The sequence below is a fragment of the Aplysia californica genome, unplaced genomic scaffold (genome assembly GCF_000002075.1).
Source record: "Aplysia californica isolate F4 #8 unplaced genomic scaffold, AplCal3.0 scaffold01212, whole genome shotgun sequence".
NCBI lineage: Eukaryota > Metazoa > Mollusca > Gastropoda > Aplysiida > Aplysiidae > Aplysia > Aplysia californica.
The window spans coordinates 50,335-69,517 of NW_004798482.1; the positions used below are offsets into that span (position 1 = coordinate 50,335).

Consider the following 19,183-nt stretch of genomic DNA (forward strand, 5'->3'; position numbering starts at 1 on the left):
AACGGATGAAATAAAAGAACATATAAAAGTTTTAAAAAACAATTTTTTATTTTTGATAAACAGCTGAGCTGACTTGCTATAAAAAAAGTACATGAAGAATAAAAGTAGAACTGTACTGTAATCAGATTCATTGTCTCAAAATGTGCTGCTTTTCATGAACAAATGTGAGCCAAGTTTCTTTCATTTTAATGCTTTCCAATTTCTTAACAAACTTAACGATGAGTAAACTAAACTATCTCCCCCCTCCATTTCCAAAGATTAGATTTACATAAAAAGTACAAACATGGGCAGTGACAAACTCTTATCATAAAAAAGAAGTGACACCATTTACAGTCCACGCCGGCTTTTTAAGCACGTTTCGGACTCAAGCACGCTAAACGGCTCTTACCGAATTTTTGCTATATAAATTACACACCTTTAAGCACGGTAACTTCGGCTTCAGGCACGCTTCATTTACAAGACAGTCAATACTTTCATGATGACCCATCAAAGTTTGAACACAGTCTACACCGCAGCAGTGAGTGTGTTAAGAGAAACAAAAACGGTGCAAGTGATGGACACACGCACACACAGGAAGGCAGAGAGATGCACACAGCCGCACGTGTGGACATAGGATCTCGCCTAGGGCAAAGCTACACACAAACCAAAAAAAACAACAAAGAAGGTTGGAGAGATGAGAAAAGGAGGCAGGCTGCGATTTCAACTTATTGCCCCTCGCTATCCGATAATCCTGATTTGGTATCACGTGCGAGGTGGGATCAAAGACCGTATTTGGGGGGTGAAGGCGGTGGTATGAATGTGGTACAGCGAGCAGTTGTACGCACAGGCAGTGTGTAGGTCGCGTGTGCTGTATCGTGACTGGCCGTCTAAATTAAGTTTTCATTTCCCATTCGACCACAAAACAAAAACAAACAAATGAAAACTACCATGGCGGGTAAAAATAACAGTGCACACGTTTGCAGGACCACTAGGCCTAGATCTACTTACAAATGGAAATAGCACAGGAAATTTTCTACATGAAAATCTCTGAATTATGTCTACTTCGCACTCAAGCACGCTTCAGCTTTTTCCCGATGACCGTGCTTAAAGCCGGCGCGGACTGTATTTAAAAAAAAGAAGAAGAAACATTTCATAGAAAAAGGCAAAAGTAAAAACCTCCCTTGAGCCGCCCAGCAGACGTTGTTCACCTCATGTCGTCTCTCATACCCCTGGGTTTGAACCCTCCCCGCCCCCTGAACCTCCCACTCGGGGCCCCTCTCCCCGGAGGTCCCCCCCTGGACATCCCGCTCCTCATCCCTCCCCTCCCGGGTCCCCCCATCCCCATCCCCCCCGAGGCAGCCCCCCTCCCCCTCCCGCCCCTCGCCCCCCTCTCGTTGGAGGAAGACTGTTTGCTCTTGGGCGTGGGCGACTTGGGCCGGAGTCTCTCCACCTCCTCCGTGCAGCCCGTCAAATGGGCCTCGGGGTTCGTGTCGAAGAAATTGGCGTAGGCTTCGGCGTCAAAGTTGGAGCTGGTCAGGCCAGGACCCACGGAGAGCCAACCTGGCCTGATGGTGGTGTCGCGGCCGAACAGGTGCAGGCGTCTACGACCCAGGCAGAAATGTTCGATGATGTGAAAGATTTCCACCTGTGGTGACAGCACAAAGCAGTGTGACAATAAGACAATACAGATACAGCAGGATACAATAGGACTATACAGAGAGAGCAGAGGGACAGTAGCACAATGTTTTTGTTTTAGTAGAGATTTTATGGCGCTCGCAACTGCATAAGGTCATATGAGCGCCAAGGGGTGGATGTCACCAGAGAAGTCCTTACAGGGAATCAGACTTACTCTGCTCACCTCTCTAGCTTCAACAGCACAAAGTCTGCTTCAACTATCAAGGCACCCCGGAAATAGCGGGTCACAGGAGTGTGACAAACATACAAAAGAAGTAGAGGAAAATGACGATAGTAGTAAGGATTAGGAAAGAAAAGGCAGCAGTTCCCTGTTGTCCTTCAGGCACAGTTAGGAACATGACATTGATGAATCAGCCCATTTACAATTTACAATTCTACTATGCATAAGAACAAGTTAATGTCCCCTCTTTGGGAATGACTTAAACACACTTCAGTCAGTAGCACCGCCCCAGGGGGTAAGTAGCACAACACCGTCACCTACATTATGCATCTGTTTTCTTGCTTTTTTTCAACATTTAAAATTTCAATTTCAACAATATGTGAGGCAGCGTGGTGGAATCAGGCTCTCGTCAAAATAATTAAAGTGAAGAAACTTGCATTTTTCCGCAAGTTTGTGAATTTTAATCAAATTTTTGGGTTTTCTGGCTCAACACTTTTCATGCCCATGAAAGAACTCATTTCTGTGGGGATTTTTCTAAAAAACGTTAATTAAAGGAATAAAAAAAAGTAAATTTTCAGTTACCACGGACTCTTAAGCTAAGGAAATAACTAATCTTTGGCGACCATTTTCTCACTAATTTTACCTCTGAAACAGGTGACCCCAACCTCCTTCATTCGCAAATATCTCGACTTGTATTAAAGATAAATGGATATTTTTTTCATTCAAATAAAGACAAGTAAACAAGCTTTAAGATGATATCAATAACTGTACATGTCCAAAAATTGACGCGAGCCTGATTCCACCACGCTGCCTCACATATGTTTCTCCAGCACATGCAACCTATTTCACAGAATGAGAAACTGCAATGGAATTTTTGTTCATAAAATTTTGGGCTTAGAGAGCACTTGAACAGCTGGCTGACACTATGATCCCTAGACAACTAGGAGATGGTAAACTATACCAGGGCTGCCAACCCATCGCCATGGTCTTAAGTAATGACCATGAAAAAAATTAGTAATTTCCCATAAAAATTAGTAATAGTGCTCTCATTTTCAAATTACTAAATTACAACGAAAACAATAGGGCTTATCGAATGCTTCTATGCTTCTACTCATGTACGGTAGTATTATTGTGGGCAAGGCTAACTTGCGGGAAGTGGGCCAGCTGGTCCTTTTTTAAAGGGAGGGGGCGGGGGGTTGATTTAGAGATTGGCGGTTTTCCGACTATTGGCGGACGATTTACAGGTCTGCACTAAGACTTGTAAAATAAAAAAAAGAGCCAAAAATATCTTTTTTTTAGATCTAGCCAAAAATCTGCTGATGGAAAATAATCGTAATAAATCTCCTTACGATCGGAATTTCGTAGTGAGGCTAAAAAATCGTAATGATTACGAAAAAATCGGAATGGTTGGCAGCCCTGCTATACACAGGAGACTACAGACACTGCTGGGGTGTGGTAGTTGGGGGGAGGGAGATGTGCATACCTTAGTGAACTAGAATTATGTCAGGAGTGCCCAGTCATGGATATTGTACAAAAGTATACCGGGCAGATGGTGGGTGTTCCGGTGTGGTTAGCTCCTTCTTTCCTATCAAAATCAAACACCAATCGTCCATATCTCTCCTCCTTCTCTTTTATGTCTGTTACTTTCTTGTAACATTCCTAATCTATGACACTTATATGACCTAATTGTGTTGCCAGTGCCATAAATGCTTACTAAAACTAGAACTGTTAAGTATAAACACAAAAAAGAGAGGAGTCAGACGACATTGGCACTGACCGGCTTGTCCTTGGTCCCGTACTGCGGCTCTTCCTCGATGATCAGATCAATGTCAACGTTGGCGTGGATGAAGTCGCCGTCTGTGCTGCGTTTTACAGTCCCTTTGATCCCCATAAGGCAGTGCTCCTGAACAAGGGATAGACATACATTAGAGTTCCCTTAAACTGAACAAACACGATTAATCCGAAAACAGTGGTTAAACCTAAAGACAACAGAATCACCAATTTTTTTAATTTGCTGTTGAAAATTTTTTTTTTTCTTTTGGTGGAATAACTGATGAAACCCAGGCTCTCCCAGACTCTAACACCCCCCCCCCCCCCCCACCCCAGCGGCCCGAGGGTAACCTGAGTGTGAGACCCATCCCTGCTCTAGAATCGTCCTGAAGGCCAGAGACCATGGTCACAATCTCACCTTTGATCTCTGTAAGATGGCGTTGGGCTCCAAGTTCTTGTTGTGTCCCGGATTCTTGATGTTGGTTTTGATCCAACAGATGTCTTCACACCGCCGGAAACCCCATCTCTTCAGACACTGAAAACACACAACAAGGAATTCACCATTATCATTACCTTTTTCACCAGCATCTATGGCGTAGTGGTTATAGCTCTTAGTTTTCACACACAGTAGACCCAAGTTCGATTCCAGAGAGAGGAGAGTTTGTTGAGTATTCTGGTCTTTCTGATGGGAGGCATAATTACTCTCAGCTAGGGTTGGAAGGTCATCTCCTAAATGACCTAAACTGTGTCAGTGTGGGCGTAAAAACCACCTACATTAAAATTAAATTTTAAAAAATTGGTACACCTTTGTCACCCTGGACCATTGTCTGTCCCCATGGTTTTATGCACCCAGCATAATTTAGCAAAATCTGATTATTTTTTGCATAATTTCTGGTTATTTTCCATTATCATGCTTTGTTAAAATTAACAGAATCGCATAATTTCACATTTTTGGGCCCAGTTTGCATAATTTCATAATTTTTCCCTATCCCAGGCTAGCCTCTTCAAAGGTTACGAGAGAAAATATATCAGGCCTACCCCCCCCCCCCAACCTCCCCCAACAAAAACAAAAACAAAATTTTTTTAAAATCCAAAAACTGAAGAATCATAGGAATGGAAGAGAAAGTTTTGCTTTTACACCACTTTAACTTGGGCACTTTCAACACAAATAGGTCACATAAGTGCCGAAGATTAGAGGTGTTTCAAGGGGAGTAACAAACACAAAAAAAGGATGAGAGACCACATCAGAGCACCTGCCAACCACCCAAAAAGAGAAAGAAGAAAAAGAAAGACGAGTTGAAGACACGAGGGAACACAGGACCCACAAGGACATTGATAGCTCGAGCACTCACCGCTCGGCCACGTTCGAGGCCTTCAGCGTTCCCGCACCAGATCCACAGAAAGGACCGCTGAGCAGCCACAGAAGGAATGTCCAGGGATTCAATCTGGGAAACAAATTATGTATGTTTTATTACAATTACATCTCACTGGCAAACACGTGTACATCTCAACAGACCTTAAATAAAGGGCACCATCAAAGCCAAGCAATAAGTTCATATTGAGTCCTATTAGCATTAGTAAATTGAAAGGTAATTGCTCTTACTTTATTGTTGATGACAGTTTCTAAACAGTCTAAATTTAGTTTAAATTTAAATACACATCGTTCAAGTCCCAAAGCTTGTTAAACACACAGACACACCCATTGACACACATACAGACATTCACACCCACCCGCTCACCTCGTCCCAATCCCAGCACTTGTCATGACGTCAAGACCCCTCCCTCCCACCTCCACATACACACCTTGTCCCTACTAGTCAAACATCACCCCCCCCTCCCCTACACACACACCACACATACATACACCCCCACTCATCTCGCCCCAGTCCCACTACTTGTCAAACACAGCTTCACCCCCCCCCCCCCCCCAAACACACACATCCCCACCCACCTCATCCCAGTCCCAGTACTTGTCAAACACAGCCCCCTGTGTGCGCTGGTACTCCTCTAGCGGCGGTTCCACCAGGATCACGTCAAACTCACAGTTGAGGTCACGGAGGTCAAACGTCTCCAAGTCTGCTTGTAGATACCTACGAACATAAAAAAATATGGAACAGTATGTTTAAGTTTCTTCCAAAAATAGAAAAAACAAAATAGGAAAATAATTTTAAAAATATATATATAACTATTGTCCTTATCTCTCCTCCTTTTTTTTTTAAACTCTCTGGTAACATTTCTAATCTTTGGCAATTATATGACCTATTTTTGTTGCACGTGCTGTAAAATTAATTAAAACGAAGAAAATATAACTTGAACACACTGTTACAAAACTAAAGTGACAGGTTCTGCTAGTAGCCATAATACACAACTCACTCTCTGAAACTGGACAGAAAATCCCCCAAAAGCAATATAACGAAAGTATAATTGTTTCTTCAATGCAAATTTGAAAAAGAAAAAAAACAAAACTCCAAAAACTTGATGCAAACTTCCATTTCTTATTTTAAGCAATAAATTACACATTCTCTTCCTCCCCCCACATTTCATTCATCCATCAACTCACATGGGCGGAGTACTTGTCTTTGCTATAAGTTCATCCTTGAGTCGAATCAGCTCTCTCAGTTTCGGGTACTCCTCAAACCTGTTTGCTAAACCTAAAACAAACAAAATAGAAAAATGTAATAAAATATATAAAATCAATCTAACATAAGTAATACAGACAAGAAATTCATCTCATTATACGACATCTCTCCCACAAGCTAAGGAAAGGGTGAGAGTAGATTGCCATGCTTCTCAACGAGATGAAAATTGTGGAGCTTGCAACCATCACCTTCACCTTATTATTGAATAATTAATAATAATACTGTAGTTATAATAATAATAATAATAATGATGATAATGATAATAATTGCATTTACATAGTGCATAGGCCTATTCATGCTCTACAACATTTTCCATTTGCTTTACAACTATTATTAAATAAGAGGCTGAAGTACTTCCTGATTTGTCCACTACAGTGAGACCAGTACAGGTTCCATACTGTCCACAAGTGCCTAAATCATTTTTTGAAGTTTTGAGACAATTAAAAGAGAACAGAAAGCCCAAATCAGAATTATTTTTTAGGGATTCATTATTTTTCAGATAAAAACTAGAAAGAAATAATGAAACAATGAAATTATTGTAATTATACCATAACATGCCCCTTGATGATGATGTCATTATTCCAGTGATAGCTTTTTCAGGAAATTTTCATTAATTGATTTGGGAACATGTGGAATGACTTTGATGATACCATCTTTAACCCTCCATAAAGAAGAAGATCCCATCAATAGTTGTGCTCCAAATCTTCAAATAATCACGACAAACAGGGGACAAGACTTGAGCAATAAGAGCACCAGCAACCTGCATCCTGTACAGACGTCACAGGTCCCACTCAGAGCTGACTTAAGCATCTACCTGTCTTCTTGTGTCTTAGGTGTATTCAACACTCGCTACGAAACCCAACTTTCACCCGGAACCTCAAGATAATACATTTGATGTATTTCACGGTTTTATGCCCCCATTGACACAATTTAGATAATTTTGGAGGTGATTATACATGGGAGTCTTTAGTTCTGAAGCAGAACAAGTCTGAGGTTCAGTTTTTAGTTTTAGTAAGTTTTACAGTACTTACAAAAAATATAGATCATATAAGTGCAAAATATTAGAGGGGTTACTAGAGAGTAAAATACCAGAAAAAGAAAGAGAAGAGAACATTATACAAATTTGAAAGGAGCAAACCACGCAAGAGTGCCTGCTAACCACCTACGATGTCTCATGGAAAGTTGTGAAAAGCAATATGGCTGTACTTACCAACATCTCGTATAAAATTCTGCGGTCTCTCTCCTGTGTCGACAAAATGCTGGCAGTAGTCGTTGTGCGGATTTGCGCTTTGAGTACCCTGCAGAGGAAAAGAGAGACACATTACCAACTAACATTATTTTCGGCAAAATTATGTCATTTTCGATGATTAGACTACTTTTATAAAATTGTATCTCTCCTTATGAAGATAAATAAAACAGGGGAGATCAGTCTCGCCTTTCTACCTTACTATGTGCTGATATCAATTCTGCTGTCTCAGAATGAAAGTGTCTTATAATTATAAATATTTTCAGTTTACTCCCTCCATCGTGTCAAGATGTATTCGTAAGTGCTACCTCAACAGACTAAAAGCGTAAGATTCTTGTTTCATTTCTCAAAACACTAATTGACAGACTGATTATCTCTCAACACAAACATCAGAAATGAAACTATAGGTTACATTAAAGTCATAATAAAAGCATAGAACTGACTCCGAAAACGTGGGTTGTTGCGGCATTTTCAAGCCAACTTTTTGAGACATTTAACCCCTCTGGTATGGTCCTGCATTGAAAACCATGTGCATGCTTACCTTTAAAAATGCACTTGAGTCTGTGTAGATTTCATCTGGTTCAAAGTCTTCCTGTTTAAAAGAAAAAAGTTATGAACTAAGAGGTACTCGACATTCAATACTACATTTGAATAAGGCATTATGCAATAATTTACATGTTTACATGTTAGTGCGCTCGTCTCCGAAGCAGAAAGCCTGGGTTCGAGCCTTTGTTTGGACACATACTTTTTTCGCCCCTCCTGCCCACCCAGCAGTAATGGGTACCTGACTTCGAGTTGGGGAAGTAAAGGCGGCGTGAAAAGGAACTGACCACCCTACCACAATTAATTCTCTAACATCAATGTGAGACCAATAAAGGTGTGCTTCTTCTTACCTTGGGCAGATTCACAGTGCCAATAATTTTGACACCAGAGAGTGAAAAAAATGAGAATAGGTTCACAAATAATATGCTCATTAACTGTGTAGTAAAAAGAATTACATCTTCAAGTTCAGCCAGTGGCATTGGGTTCCTTCAGTAATAACTCCTTTGCTGATTTTTAAAAAAAGAGACTTGTTCCCCAATAGAACACACCACAGCTACTCTCTAAAAGGTCCCACAAAAACGCACAACACACAACACGCAAACCCACAGCAGTCTGTCCTGAGTCCCTCTCTCTCGTGGTCTTTTGGTCTAAGGGAGAAAACGCTGAAGGGACTGGGGTCGTAGATGAAGATGCTGCTGTACCTCCTTGGAAAGAACTGAAAGAGTTCAAGTGTACCTTTTAAATAACTAAATATGTTTACGACAAGCTTTTGTTTAAAAACTAAAAACACAACATCTTTGTATTATTCTTGATCTTGACTTTGACATCTATATAAAATTTACATTTTCAAAAACTTGCAGAAGTAGGGTCAAAAGAAGAATATTTAACTAGATAAACACACTGAATTGATCAAATACAAGGTTTAAAAAAACGTAGGTTCGCTGACATAAACACATTATTTCTGACAACTACTGTACAAAGTACTTTTTTAGCTCTCAAATTATGCTCAACTTTACAGTTCATAGCCAAACATAAAATGAATTCTAAAATAAGTAGAAATGGTTAAACCTGCTCACAACATGATATTTGTCATTGGGTTTCGCAGGGTGCACAAGTTAGGCAAAGGCTTGATTGACTTATTTCAACAGCTTCTCCAAAATATTGTTAATCCTTTAAGCCCTCTTCGACACAATTTACATCAATTAGGAAGTGGACTGCTAACACCCTACCTTATCAGTGCTAACCCGGGCTGAGTGAAAAACTTCGTAACAGAAGGAGAAACTCGATGTAAGAACTTCCTCACTTGGGAAACAAACTAATGTGGCTGTGAAGACCCTACCTTATCTTTTCACCATAGGTGCTGGCGTGACATATCCCTACTTGACTCCAACACAAAACACCTGGGTGCAAGTTTAAACACCAGAATGACAGAAAATTTATAATAATATTTCAGACAGGAAAAGAAAAATGTTGACCTCTCTATTCCTTCAGAGGCTTGCAATTTTTAACAAATATATTTTTTATTCAATGTTAAATTACTACTCCACATTACCTTAACTTTTCCTTCTTCTCAGGAACTTTTATTTCATCATGTGTTTTGAGCACAGACTTCAGGTTGTTGGGATTTTCAATTCCATACTGAGAAAATAAAGAAATACAGAGAATAATTACAACAGCAGCATTCAACTGTGGTTAGGTTTATTTCTGGTGGTATCCATTCTTTATTCTTCACATGTGCTGTTGAAAAAGCAGCTACCATCCTGTACTATGACTGTAGAAAAGAATAGTTACTTTAGTTTAAAAGTTAGACAAGGACGTATCTTAATTGAGGCACTGACTGCAGTATAAAAATACAGTCGAACCTGCCCTGACGGCCACCTCTATAAGACGGCTACCTGTACAAACGGCCTTTTCCATTTCCCCCCTGCGTTTTTTTCTATAATTTAACTGTGTAAAACAGGCACCTGTCCAACGCGGCCACGGCCACCCTATTTTAACAAGCAACCCCTATCACACAAAGCAATAACACCTGTCTTAGATGGCCACTTTAGTGACTCCATTACGTTTTGTCATAAATCATGCAATGGCCCCTGGCGTTGCGGGCGAGCCTTCATAATCCAATCACCTGTCGTTGCTGTTAAGTAGTCCCTCCAACCGATCATGTTGCGTAGGCCCCTCACACTGTTGACCAATAGGTACATGTAACAAATTTTCAGAAGCTGGTGAGGTAAGAATGTGATACCTCATAACTCATAAGCCCTGCCCAGAACTCATACACGAATCGTAATGAGATGAGAGGCCACTGTTTACCCAGTTTACAATAACAAAGCAACAATGGACGTCAACGTGAACTTGCGGCACAAGCGTTGCTCGTTCTCCGAGTGGTGGCGACCCATGTGTTTGTTTTACCATGGCCCTCGGTCCTCCTTGTCTGATATATTTCGTTATATTGTCACCCTTGCACAAAAACAGCAACAAAAGAAAAAACCCCAGCGAAAACAACAACAACAATGCGGCTGCCTTCGGTTGGGACCTCAGAAAGGAATGGTTTGTTTTCTTCATCTTGATCAGTCCTCCCTAATACGGCCACTTGTGTTATACGGCCACTTTTTTCCTTGACAATGGGTGGCCGTCTTACAAAGGTTCGACTGTATATAATTGCAAGAACAAACATAGACTGACAGCATCATGTTTTCAACATTCAATTTATCATAATTCAAACGAAACATACAATCAAAAGTGCGTATCAAATTTGACATTATAAAAATGGGGCAGCTTGAAGCGACGTGAAGTACTGGTGTATATGATTATGACTAACAACCAATAAATCAGCAACCATCACCATCAAAAATGTCCCGAAGTATTTAAAACGGCAAAAAGACCATAAATACTATTCCAATTGTCATATTTGTCACCACTTTTGGGTAAAATTTTACTTTCAAACTTGCATGCAGATGCAGTGCTTTTGGGGAACTCCTTTGTCTTTATTCTGCAGAACACAATATACAATATTATGGCCACCAAAACTGTCACAAATCCATTCTTGTGTTAAAAGAAATCAAAGTACGTAGGCCCAATTGCACATCAATCAAATTATGAAATACATGGGGTCAGGCCCCCCATGACATCTCCGGCCCCAAAACTTTTTTTCTGTTAGAAGAGGGGCATGCCCTGCCCCCTGAAACTCTCCAATGTGAAAGATTTTTTTAGTAAAATGATCTCACAATTATACGGCCACTTTTCTCCTTGACAATGGGTGGCCGTCTTACACAGGTTCGACTGTTATAATTAAGAACAAACATAGACTGACAGCATTATTGTAATATATGCAGTTCGTAAAAACCATCCATAACTAAAAATTACGAAGTGACTATTTCTCCGAACGCTCTGGAAAATAAACTTGATCTCTATTTCTCCGAACGGTTTCCGTTCTCCAGATTTTTGGGTTATTTGCAAGATTTAGGCGTCATCTTTCATTCTGCCATTCTGCGAGGACTAGGAAGAAGCATTTTTTGCATCGAATTCAATTTCTAGAGCTAGATCTAGATTTTTTTATATGTCTGAATATTCAGATACTTCAGTTGTGGTTGGGGCAACGTTCCCGGACTATTATTAACTTCATTTGAAAATGCCTTCAAAAGGTACTGCGAGAAGTCACCCCAAAAGTAAACACTAAACTCCTTCGTGTAAACAAAAATAAAATCCCTCCACGTTCCCCCCCCCCCCCCCCCCCCACGTCTCCTTCACACCTTTAAATACACGACACACACACACAGACACACACACACACACGCACACACACACACACGCGCGCACAGGCCACTCCATTTACAAATTATCAACAAATCTCGAGAACGGAAATAGAGTTCAAGCTTATTTTCTCGAGCGTTCTGAGAAATAGAGCCGGCCAAAAAATTAATGATTTGCAGTAGAGTTCATGTTTAGCAGACAATTGACACAAACCTAAAATTGAAAAGCAGGCTACATCAACTACATGACTATGACATTAGAAGCTGGTGGACTTGATTGATGAGTCAGACCTCAGACGGGTCCATAAGTAAAATAACGGAAGGACCTCGTAACGAGCGACCATCCCAACAAACACAATAAAGACAAAGAAGAGACATAACCCTAACCCTTGCCCTCTATTCTACTCTGTCTCATAGCGGTAGCTCATTACGGGAGTCCTATCAAAATAACAATCTAATCTAGATCTAGATCTAGACTTTTGACTTTACGTTAGATTTTATTTAGTCATTCATTAGTGACTTGTCACAATGTATCGAATGAATGACATCTGATAATTCGAGTTAGAAGGCTACTTCAAGTTCACAAAAATTAAACAAACAAGTCTGAATTATCAAACTTCAAATTAAAACACAAATGACTGGACAATCTCAATGAAATCACTCAATGACAATGCAATCAAAGAAATCCTGAAATCGCGAAATGAGGAAATGCACTGCAATGACTGCAACTGCAATGACAAAACGGAAGGACTTCCATAACGAGCGACCACCCCATCAAACACAATAAAGAAGAGGCCTAGATCTAGGTGCTTTTTCGGTAGTTCCCACCCCCCTTATTTGAGCCTGACCTACATCTAGACCTATACGTTTGATTCAAGACGAGCTAAGATATCAAACCTAACAACTGCAAAACATTAAATTGTGGTAAAAGTCAGGGGGGGCATGCCCCCCTGACTGAAACCCCTATCTTCTATATATTAACAGGGGGACAAGCACCCCTGAAACCCCCCTACTCAAGGCTACTCTTGGGGCCAAAACCCGTGAATAATAATTGCAGTGTGGGAACTACCGAAAAAGCGCCGAGGCCTAGACCTAACCCTACCCCTACCCCAAGCCCTCAATTCTGCTCTGTCTCATAGTGGTCGCTCGCTAGGGAAGTCCTCCCGACAAAACAAAGCTTACCACTTGGGCGAGTAATTCTTTCCGTTTTTGCGACCTCTGTCGCATCTCCTTCAAACGATCACCCATTGTGTGTATCTTTTGTTAATGCCAAAAGCAACAGAAGCAGGGACAACTACTTTGACTTGACAAAATTACACAGGCGACAACACCAGTGTCAATGGACTTCAGAATCAGAAATTGCGCTGTAGGCAGCCATTTTGCAGGATGCAATAATATTTCTGGCTATTTTACGACTAAGCTTCTTGAATCTTGAGTAGCCATAAGCTCATTTTAGATAACTTAATTAAGACTGAAAATATATTGCCACATAAACAACAGGACACCACTTTTGTGTTTCAACATTTTTTTAAACATTCTATTTTCAACGTAAAGACTTTGAAAACACAATTGTTTCCGTTTTCACTTTCATATAATCGCTCATCCATATATATCGTGATATATTTTAAAACTGCATTGAGCGATACTTGTCAGATCTTGTATTTGTCTCCTGTGGGTTCTGGAGAGATTTGCAGAGAATATTAAATTAAAAACACGTTCTTAATATTCCCACATTAACATGAGTTTGAAATGAACGGCAGTTATTCTGTAGTTGTGGGTGTTAAAGAGTTGTGAAAAGTCGCTGCTTATCGATTTTCAAACTTATCAAATTTATAAATTATTCCCGATTACCAGCTACCTACTTTCGGTTATGAAAGTCAAAAACATGCTTCGTATCTCAACACTTTAGGAAAATAATAGGAAAGGTACAGTTTACGTTTCAGATTGGTTTTGAGTGGATTTTTAAAATAATATATGGTGAGAGTGACCGGTGTAGAAGGATTTGTTTTTTTATGAACAACAAAATTAGCTAAATTAGGCCTATTACTATTATTTCAAGGAAGAGGTTAGCCGAATGCCAAGTAGACTAACAAACAGCAAAAAATAGGCTTACTGAATTCTTCTTGTAAATAAATTTTTAGTTTTCAATACCTAAAATACTTGGGGGCTCTTTGGAAATTGCCTTCTCGTTTATTTACATAAGAAACAGAAGAAGCCCCTGGCAAAAATAATTTTAAAAAACCAAAAACACACAATCTTCACGTTTACATGGCAATCAGTTTCAGAATGGCTGCCAATGGAACAGGAAGGCAATTTCCAAAGAGTGTCAAATATTTGTATTTGAGACAAAACCAAAAGGTGCCTTACTGACAGTGCATTATGTATTTTAAACCTGAATAATACTAAGACGCACTACTATGAAATGAGACCTGTGTACTCATCAGGTTTCGGTCAATATAGGGCCTAACTAACCTTAGTACAGCTAGACTGGCAGGCTAGCCATATGGCTAGCCACTTCGATCTGGTTTTGGCCGTAAAGATAACTAAGCCTATGGAGTACAGTGTGAGTTTTGGCTCCACCAACGATTAGCCTCCTTGAGGTTCTAAACAGTTACTTTTCTACACTTGCAACTAAACATAGAATCATAGAAAGAACGACGCAAAATATTTTTAGGTAAGGTGGCCCATCTTTTGTGACGTCAGACCGGGATACCCCTCTGATCATGTGACTACCTGATCTGAACATAGCCAACCGCATGGCACCAAAGATCGTGTGTACCGACCAAGGCACGACGTTTGATGCAATGTTTTTTCCAGGAGACGTACCAGTTGGTAATGTGATATGTGATGCGGTGCTCCGATGATGCTGCTGCTTATCTCTTCTGCGCATTGTTTATCAGGCCTGTGGTAATCTCCAGGCGTCTTTACTGCAATTTTCGCACGCTTTTTATACTTTATTGTCTTTGCATTTACCGTATACTATTTTAATTTCAAGCTTCAGCATTCTTACTGCTCTGAGCCTCAACGATCTAAGTGATCTTCCATCCCCAGAGCATGGCTGGCGATCTGCAGTTAGCCGCAAGTGTGAACTTTTACTGTGCGAAACATCAATTCAATACGGTAGGCCTATTGAATACGGATAATAGGTCAAGCCACTGACCCAATATGTCGTTCCATGCGATGCGGTATCTCCAAAGATCGTGTAGTGTGTAGTGTAGTAGAGAATCTTTGGTATCTCTGTGGTCTTTTAAAATAGTCTGTGGGTATCCCAGGAGGGGATGATATCACATTACTAAAATAAGCAGCCGATCAGGCTGGTGCGTCGTTCTACGTTTAGCCGCATGTCTTTTCTACGCGCTTGCCGATATGATGTTTGATGTGCGGCGAGCAAGAAATATCAAACCTTGCAAACATCAAATTGTGGTTAAATTCAGGGGAGGGGCATGCCCCCCCTGAACCCCCCCTATATTTTATTAGGTCAGATGGGCAAACCCCCCTGAAACCTCCCTTGTTAAAAACAAGTGAAATATTACTGCTCATTTTGAGGAGTGTCTATACGCAGGCAATTACGTGCACCAATACATTTTTTGCTATACGCACACAATAGCGTACAAGGTATTATATTTTGCTGTGCCGTGATGCCAAAATTCTCTTACCAAGATATTGCACTTCCTCTTTGGACTTTTGTCCATGCCCTGTCGGCCCGCTTAGCGCGTGATGGGCTACGTCACCAGGGGATGCGAGGTTGGTTTCATCGTTGCATGCTGGGGGTGTGTGCACAGTATGTGTGTGTACAACTTTATTTGGAGAGGAAAAGAGGAATTACAGAATGGTACTGGTACAGGCTAAATTTATGGAACGAGAAATTCTGAGATTAAGATAACACAGAGGAACACTCCCCCAAAAGAATGAAAGGGAAAAAAAGGAAAAAGGTTTAGTTTAAAGATAACACAGATTTACCAGCCTCAGAGGGCCTGGCGTGGTCTCGCATTTCCCGAATAGCACCTCACGCGGTTGATGGGCTGTTATTATTCCATTCACCTGTCGTTATTGTTAGTCCTCCAGTGAATGTTTACCCAAGTTGACCAATGGGTAAGCCTAACAATGAATTTTTAACAGCTGTTGAGGGAAGGGTGATCCTTCATAAGCAATAATCCCTGCCCACAACTCATGCCCAAGTTGTGTGTGAGGTGACTGGTCACTATTTTGTCAACCTAATTACAAAGTAACAATGGACGTTGACATGAACTTGCAGCAGAAGCATCACTCTTTCTCCGAGTGATGGCGACCCGTGTGTTTGTTTTACCATGGCACTCCGTCTTCATCGTCTTAATTACATAATATTTCGTTTAATTTACCCTTGCACAAAATCAGCAACATAAGGAAAGCTACCAAACCTCCCCCTCAATACGAAAAACCTTCTTACACCACACACCTCCCTTTTTCAAAAGAAATCAACAACCCTTTTGAATTAGCCCTATGGCTGTCTAAAATCTGAGGTCAGCCCCGGTTTGGACCTCATAAAAAAATAATTTGCTTTCTTCAATTTGACCAGTCCTGCCTAAGACGGCTACCTGTGTTATACGGCCATTTTTCTCCTTGTTGATGGGTGGCTGTTTTACTCAGGTTTGACTGTACAAACAATTGTGTGCGTACAGCAAACTATGATACCTTGCACACAATTTGATTTTCTGCGCATGCAACTGCTTGTGCGTGTAGACTCAGCCCTCATTTTGTACTGAAAAATAGCAGCGCGTCTCTCGCTCTCTTTTGAATAAAACATTGATACCAAATATTTAAGTCAGTATCGATCCAGTAAACTTGGGGCCAAAACCGGAGAATGCCAGTAATTTACCAGTACAAATCATTAATACCAATATAAGTCCACCGTCAATTATTTTATTATGAATATATAGTGTAAGGCACAGTCACAACGCCTAAACTTTGGCTTAGGCCTGCCAGCCTGAAGCCAGCAAGTGAGAGTAAATATATAAGAAAACTTTCCAAGCTGAAAGAATCAGTTAGATTACCGTCATAATAGCTGGTGTAATCTAAGCCTAAATTTTAAAGTCGGGCCTTGTCTAGTACCTCTCCCTCCATCTTGATGGTGCTAACTCTAATCTAATGGTGGCTATATATATGGTGAGTGTGACCTTGATTCATACCACTATCCATATGAAAAAGACTCCACGGTGCTTTCTCTTTTCTTGAAATTGAGAGTGAGTGGATACTTCAGTTTTTCATACTCAGAGAAAAATATTTGGTCCTGTTAACTCTTATTAACCCTTCGTGACCTCTATACATATATACACACCGTTCGTAATTTTTTCTTACATGGTGGCAAACGAGCCAAGATGCTGATGCTGTGATGTATAACGTTCGTCATGCCTGTTTGTCATAGGCTGTATTCTGTTAAATACTGAACTACTGCTTCTGGTGCATTATAAAATTAATTGCAGATCAAATTGGCGTGTGGGAATATTTTTTTCCGTAACATAGAAATCTTTTCCGTATAGATATGATATAATTATTAGCAATTGAAATCCGGATCTAATTATAAAAAACTGACCGCTAAATCTTGCGGTACTGTGTGTCCCTGGGAATTCAGAACTGTTCCCGGTGAAGCACGAACTGACCTTGTGTCACGAAGGGGTGGTTAATAATAGACTTTTACAAAGTTGTTGACCTTTGCATAGTGATAAAAGCATGTTCACTTGAACTTTTCAGACTCTGTAATCAGTCACAAAGTAAAGCCACAAGTTGCATTCAAAATAGTTTTTTGTTTTCCTAGTTTTTAATGTGATCTTTTTCTTGGTGTCTTTTAGTTTTCATCAACTGGAGCAAAGAATTTAAACACTTCAGTGAACAACAGAATCCTTCCAGTTTGCAAACATGAGGCTCACTGACGCAGTATTCAAGACGTCATCTCTGAAGAAATTTACAAATTACAAGAATCCTGGATATCTGCACAAGGTGGTGAGAATTCCAGCGCTGAAGGATCAAGTGAAATCTCGTCAACTGAAATCAGAATGTGAGTGTAATGGGGAGGAGGGACATGTTTAGTAGTTGTGTACATCTGTGTGCAAGTTGTTCAATTAATTAGTGTGCCTTATATATTTTATTTCATTTTCATTTGAGATCCCACGATATGCCGTATAACAAGGATAGTGCGAATTCATCAGGATCGGCCTTGGTCGTTCGAGGGATCCATAGTTCGAGGGATATCTTACAAAGATAAAGAGAAGACCAAAAAAGCAGGACCTCCGACACAGTTCGAGGGATGCGTGATTTTGAGTCTTCTGTGTTCGACATATCTGTGTTATTATACTGTATAATATTTAATTGCTCTCTGTAGGATTTGTTGAGACTTCAGTTGATTTTTTTTTTCTTTCACTTTGTTCCTCTCAATCTCTTCACCTTATTATATTGTGATATGACCAGTATCTTCTATATAAGTGATGCAGCACAGAAATATTTTGAGTCCATGAGTTTGATATATGTGTGTTATAGCTTTGATTTAGAACATTTAATTTTATTGATATGTTTGTTTTTTTCTTCCCACTTTCCAGCTGCACCGTGTGTGAACGAGATGAGTCGAATGATGGACTGTTGGAAAAAATCTGACTTTAATCAGAGTGCATGTGGCAAAGAGACACAGTCATTTCTACAATGTATGGCAGCCGCTGAGGTAAGGATATTAATCGAGAAGGTTTTCTGGGCTCTGCAATTTACATAACAGACTGCTTTAGCTGGAAGTATGTGTCAGATATTTTTGTTTTCTGGTTTAGACTGGCAGCTATGGTGTAACCAGAGTGAGGACATTTTTTTAGATTACAGTCAAGCATCTGTGGTTGTCTGCTGGGATATTGTATCCCACTCAGCCTGGCTTGACCCTACATGGCGTTGTCGGAGTAGCCAGGCTCCTAAACGATCTAAATCGTGTTGATGGGTTGTAAAACTTTACAACAAAATAAAAAAAGAATAGGGGTGCTTTTATTGACTGTTTTTTGTCCAGTACTTTCCATATATATAAATTTGACTTTGCTTCTTTAAAAGCAAGAATTTTGAATATTTCGCATACTTAAGCCTACACAGAAATTGAACTCATGTCTTCTGTGTGCAACAACAAAGAGCAGCATTTCTGCTGCACCAAAAATAGCAATCTTTAAATGTTGTGTGTGCTTTGAGAGGCCTTAACGTCCTAACCATAAACGTGTTCTTGTTAGTGTGCTCTAACCACTGTAGGCTGCTTTCTTTTCTAATCTCATGTGTGACTCATAAACTTAAATGTGTCGTCTCTGTCTCCTTTTCATCCTTTTTCTTTGTCTGCTTCTTTGTTTCTCTCTCTCTCTCTCTCTCTCTCTCTCTCTCTCTCTCTCTCTCTTTCTCTCTCTCTCTCTCT

At 40.3% G+C, this 19,183-nt stretch overlaps 2 protein-coding genes across 5 annotated transcripts in view; one reads left to right on the plus strand and one right to left on the minus strand.

Moving 5' to 3' along the window:
- Nucleotides 1–1,057: 1,057 nt before the first annotated feature.
- LOC101864274 (N6-adenosine-methyltransferase non-catalytic subunit) lies at nt 1,058–13,160 on the minus strand. The gene is made up of 11 exons (XM_005112227.3): nt 12,964–13,160; nt 9,585–9,670; nt 8,639–8,747; nt 8,031–8,081; nt 7,454–7,541; nt 6,165–6,255; nt 5,556–5,694; nt 4,957–5,049; nt 4,023–4,139; nt 3,612–3,737; nt 1,058–1,624 (listed from the first exon to the last, which is right to left on the minus strand). The coding sequence occupies exons 1-11, from the start codon at nt 13,027–13,029 to the stop codon at nt 1,184–1,186; spliced, it is 1,407 nt and encodes a 468-aa protein (XP_005112284.1). The 5' UTR covers nt 13,030–13,160; the 3' UTR covers nt 1,058–1,183.
- A 272-nt stretch (nt 13,161–13,432) lies between these two features.
- LOC101864498 (coiled-coil-helix-coiled-coil-helix domain-containing protein 1) overlaps nt 13,433–19,183 on the plus strand; it is a 17,026-nt gene continuing 11,275 nt past the window's right edge. Inside the window, exons 1-3 of one of the 4 annotated variants that reach the window (XM_035973419.1) lie at nt 13,433–13,452; nt 17,607–17,812; nt 18,351–18,469. In XM_035973419.1, coding sequence (XP_035829312.1) covers nt 17,674–17,812; nt 18,351–18,469 — 258 coding nt within the window. In that variant the 5' untranslated portion in view covers nt 13,433–13,452; nt 17,607–17,673. Of the gene's footprint in view, nt 13,453–13,482; nt 13,759–14,489; nt 14,614–17,606; nt 17,813–18,350; nt 18,470–19,183 lie in introns of those variants that run through there. The other 3 variants (XM_005112229.3, XM_005112228.3, XM_035973418.1) reach the window with 3 other exon arrangements.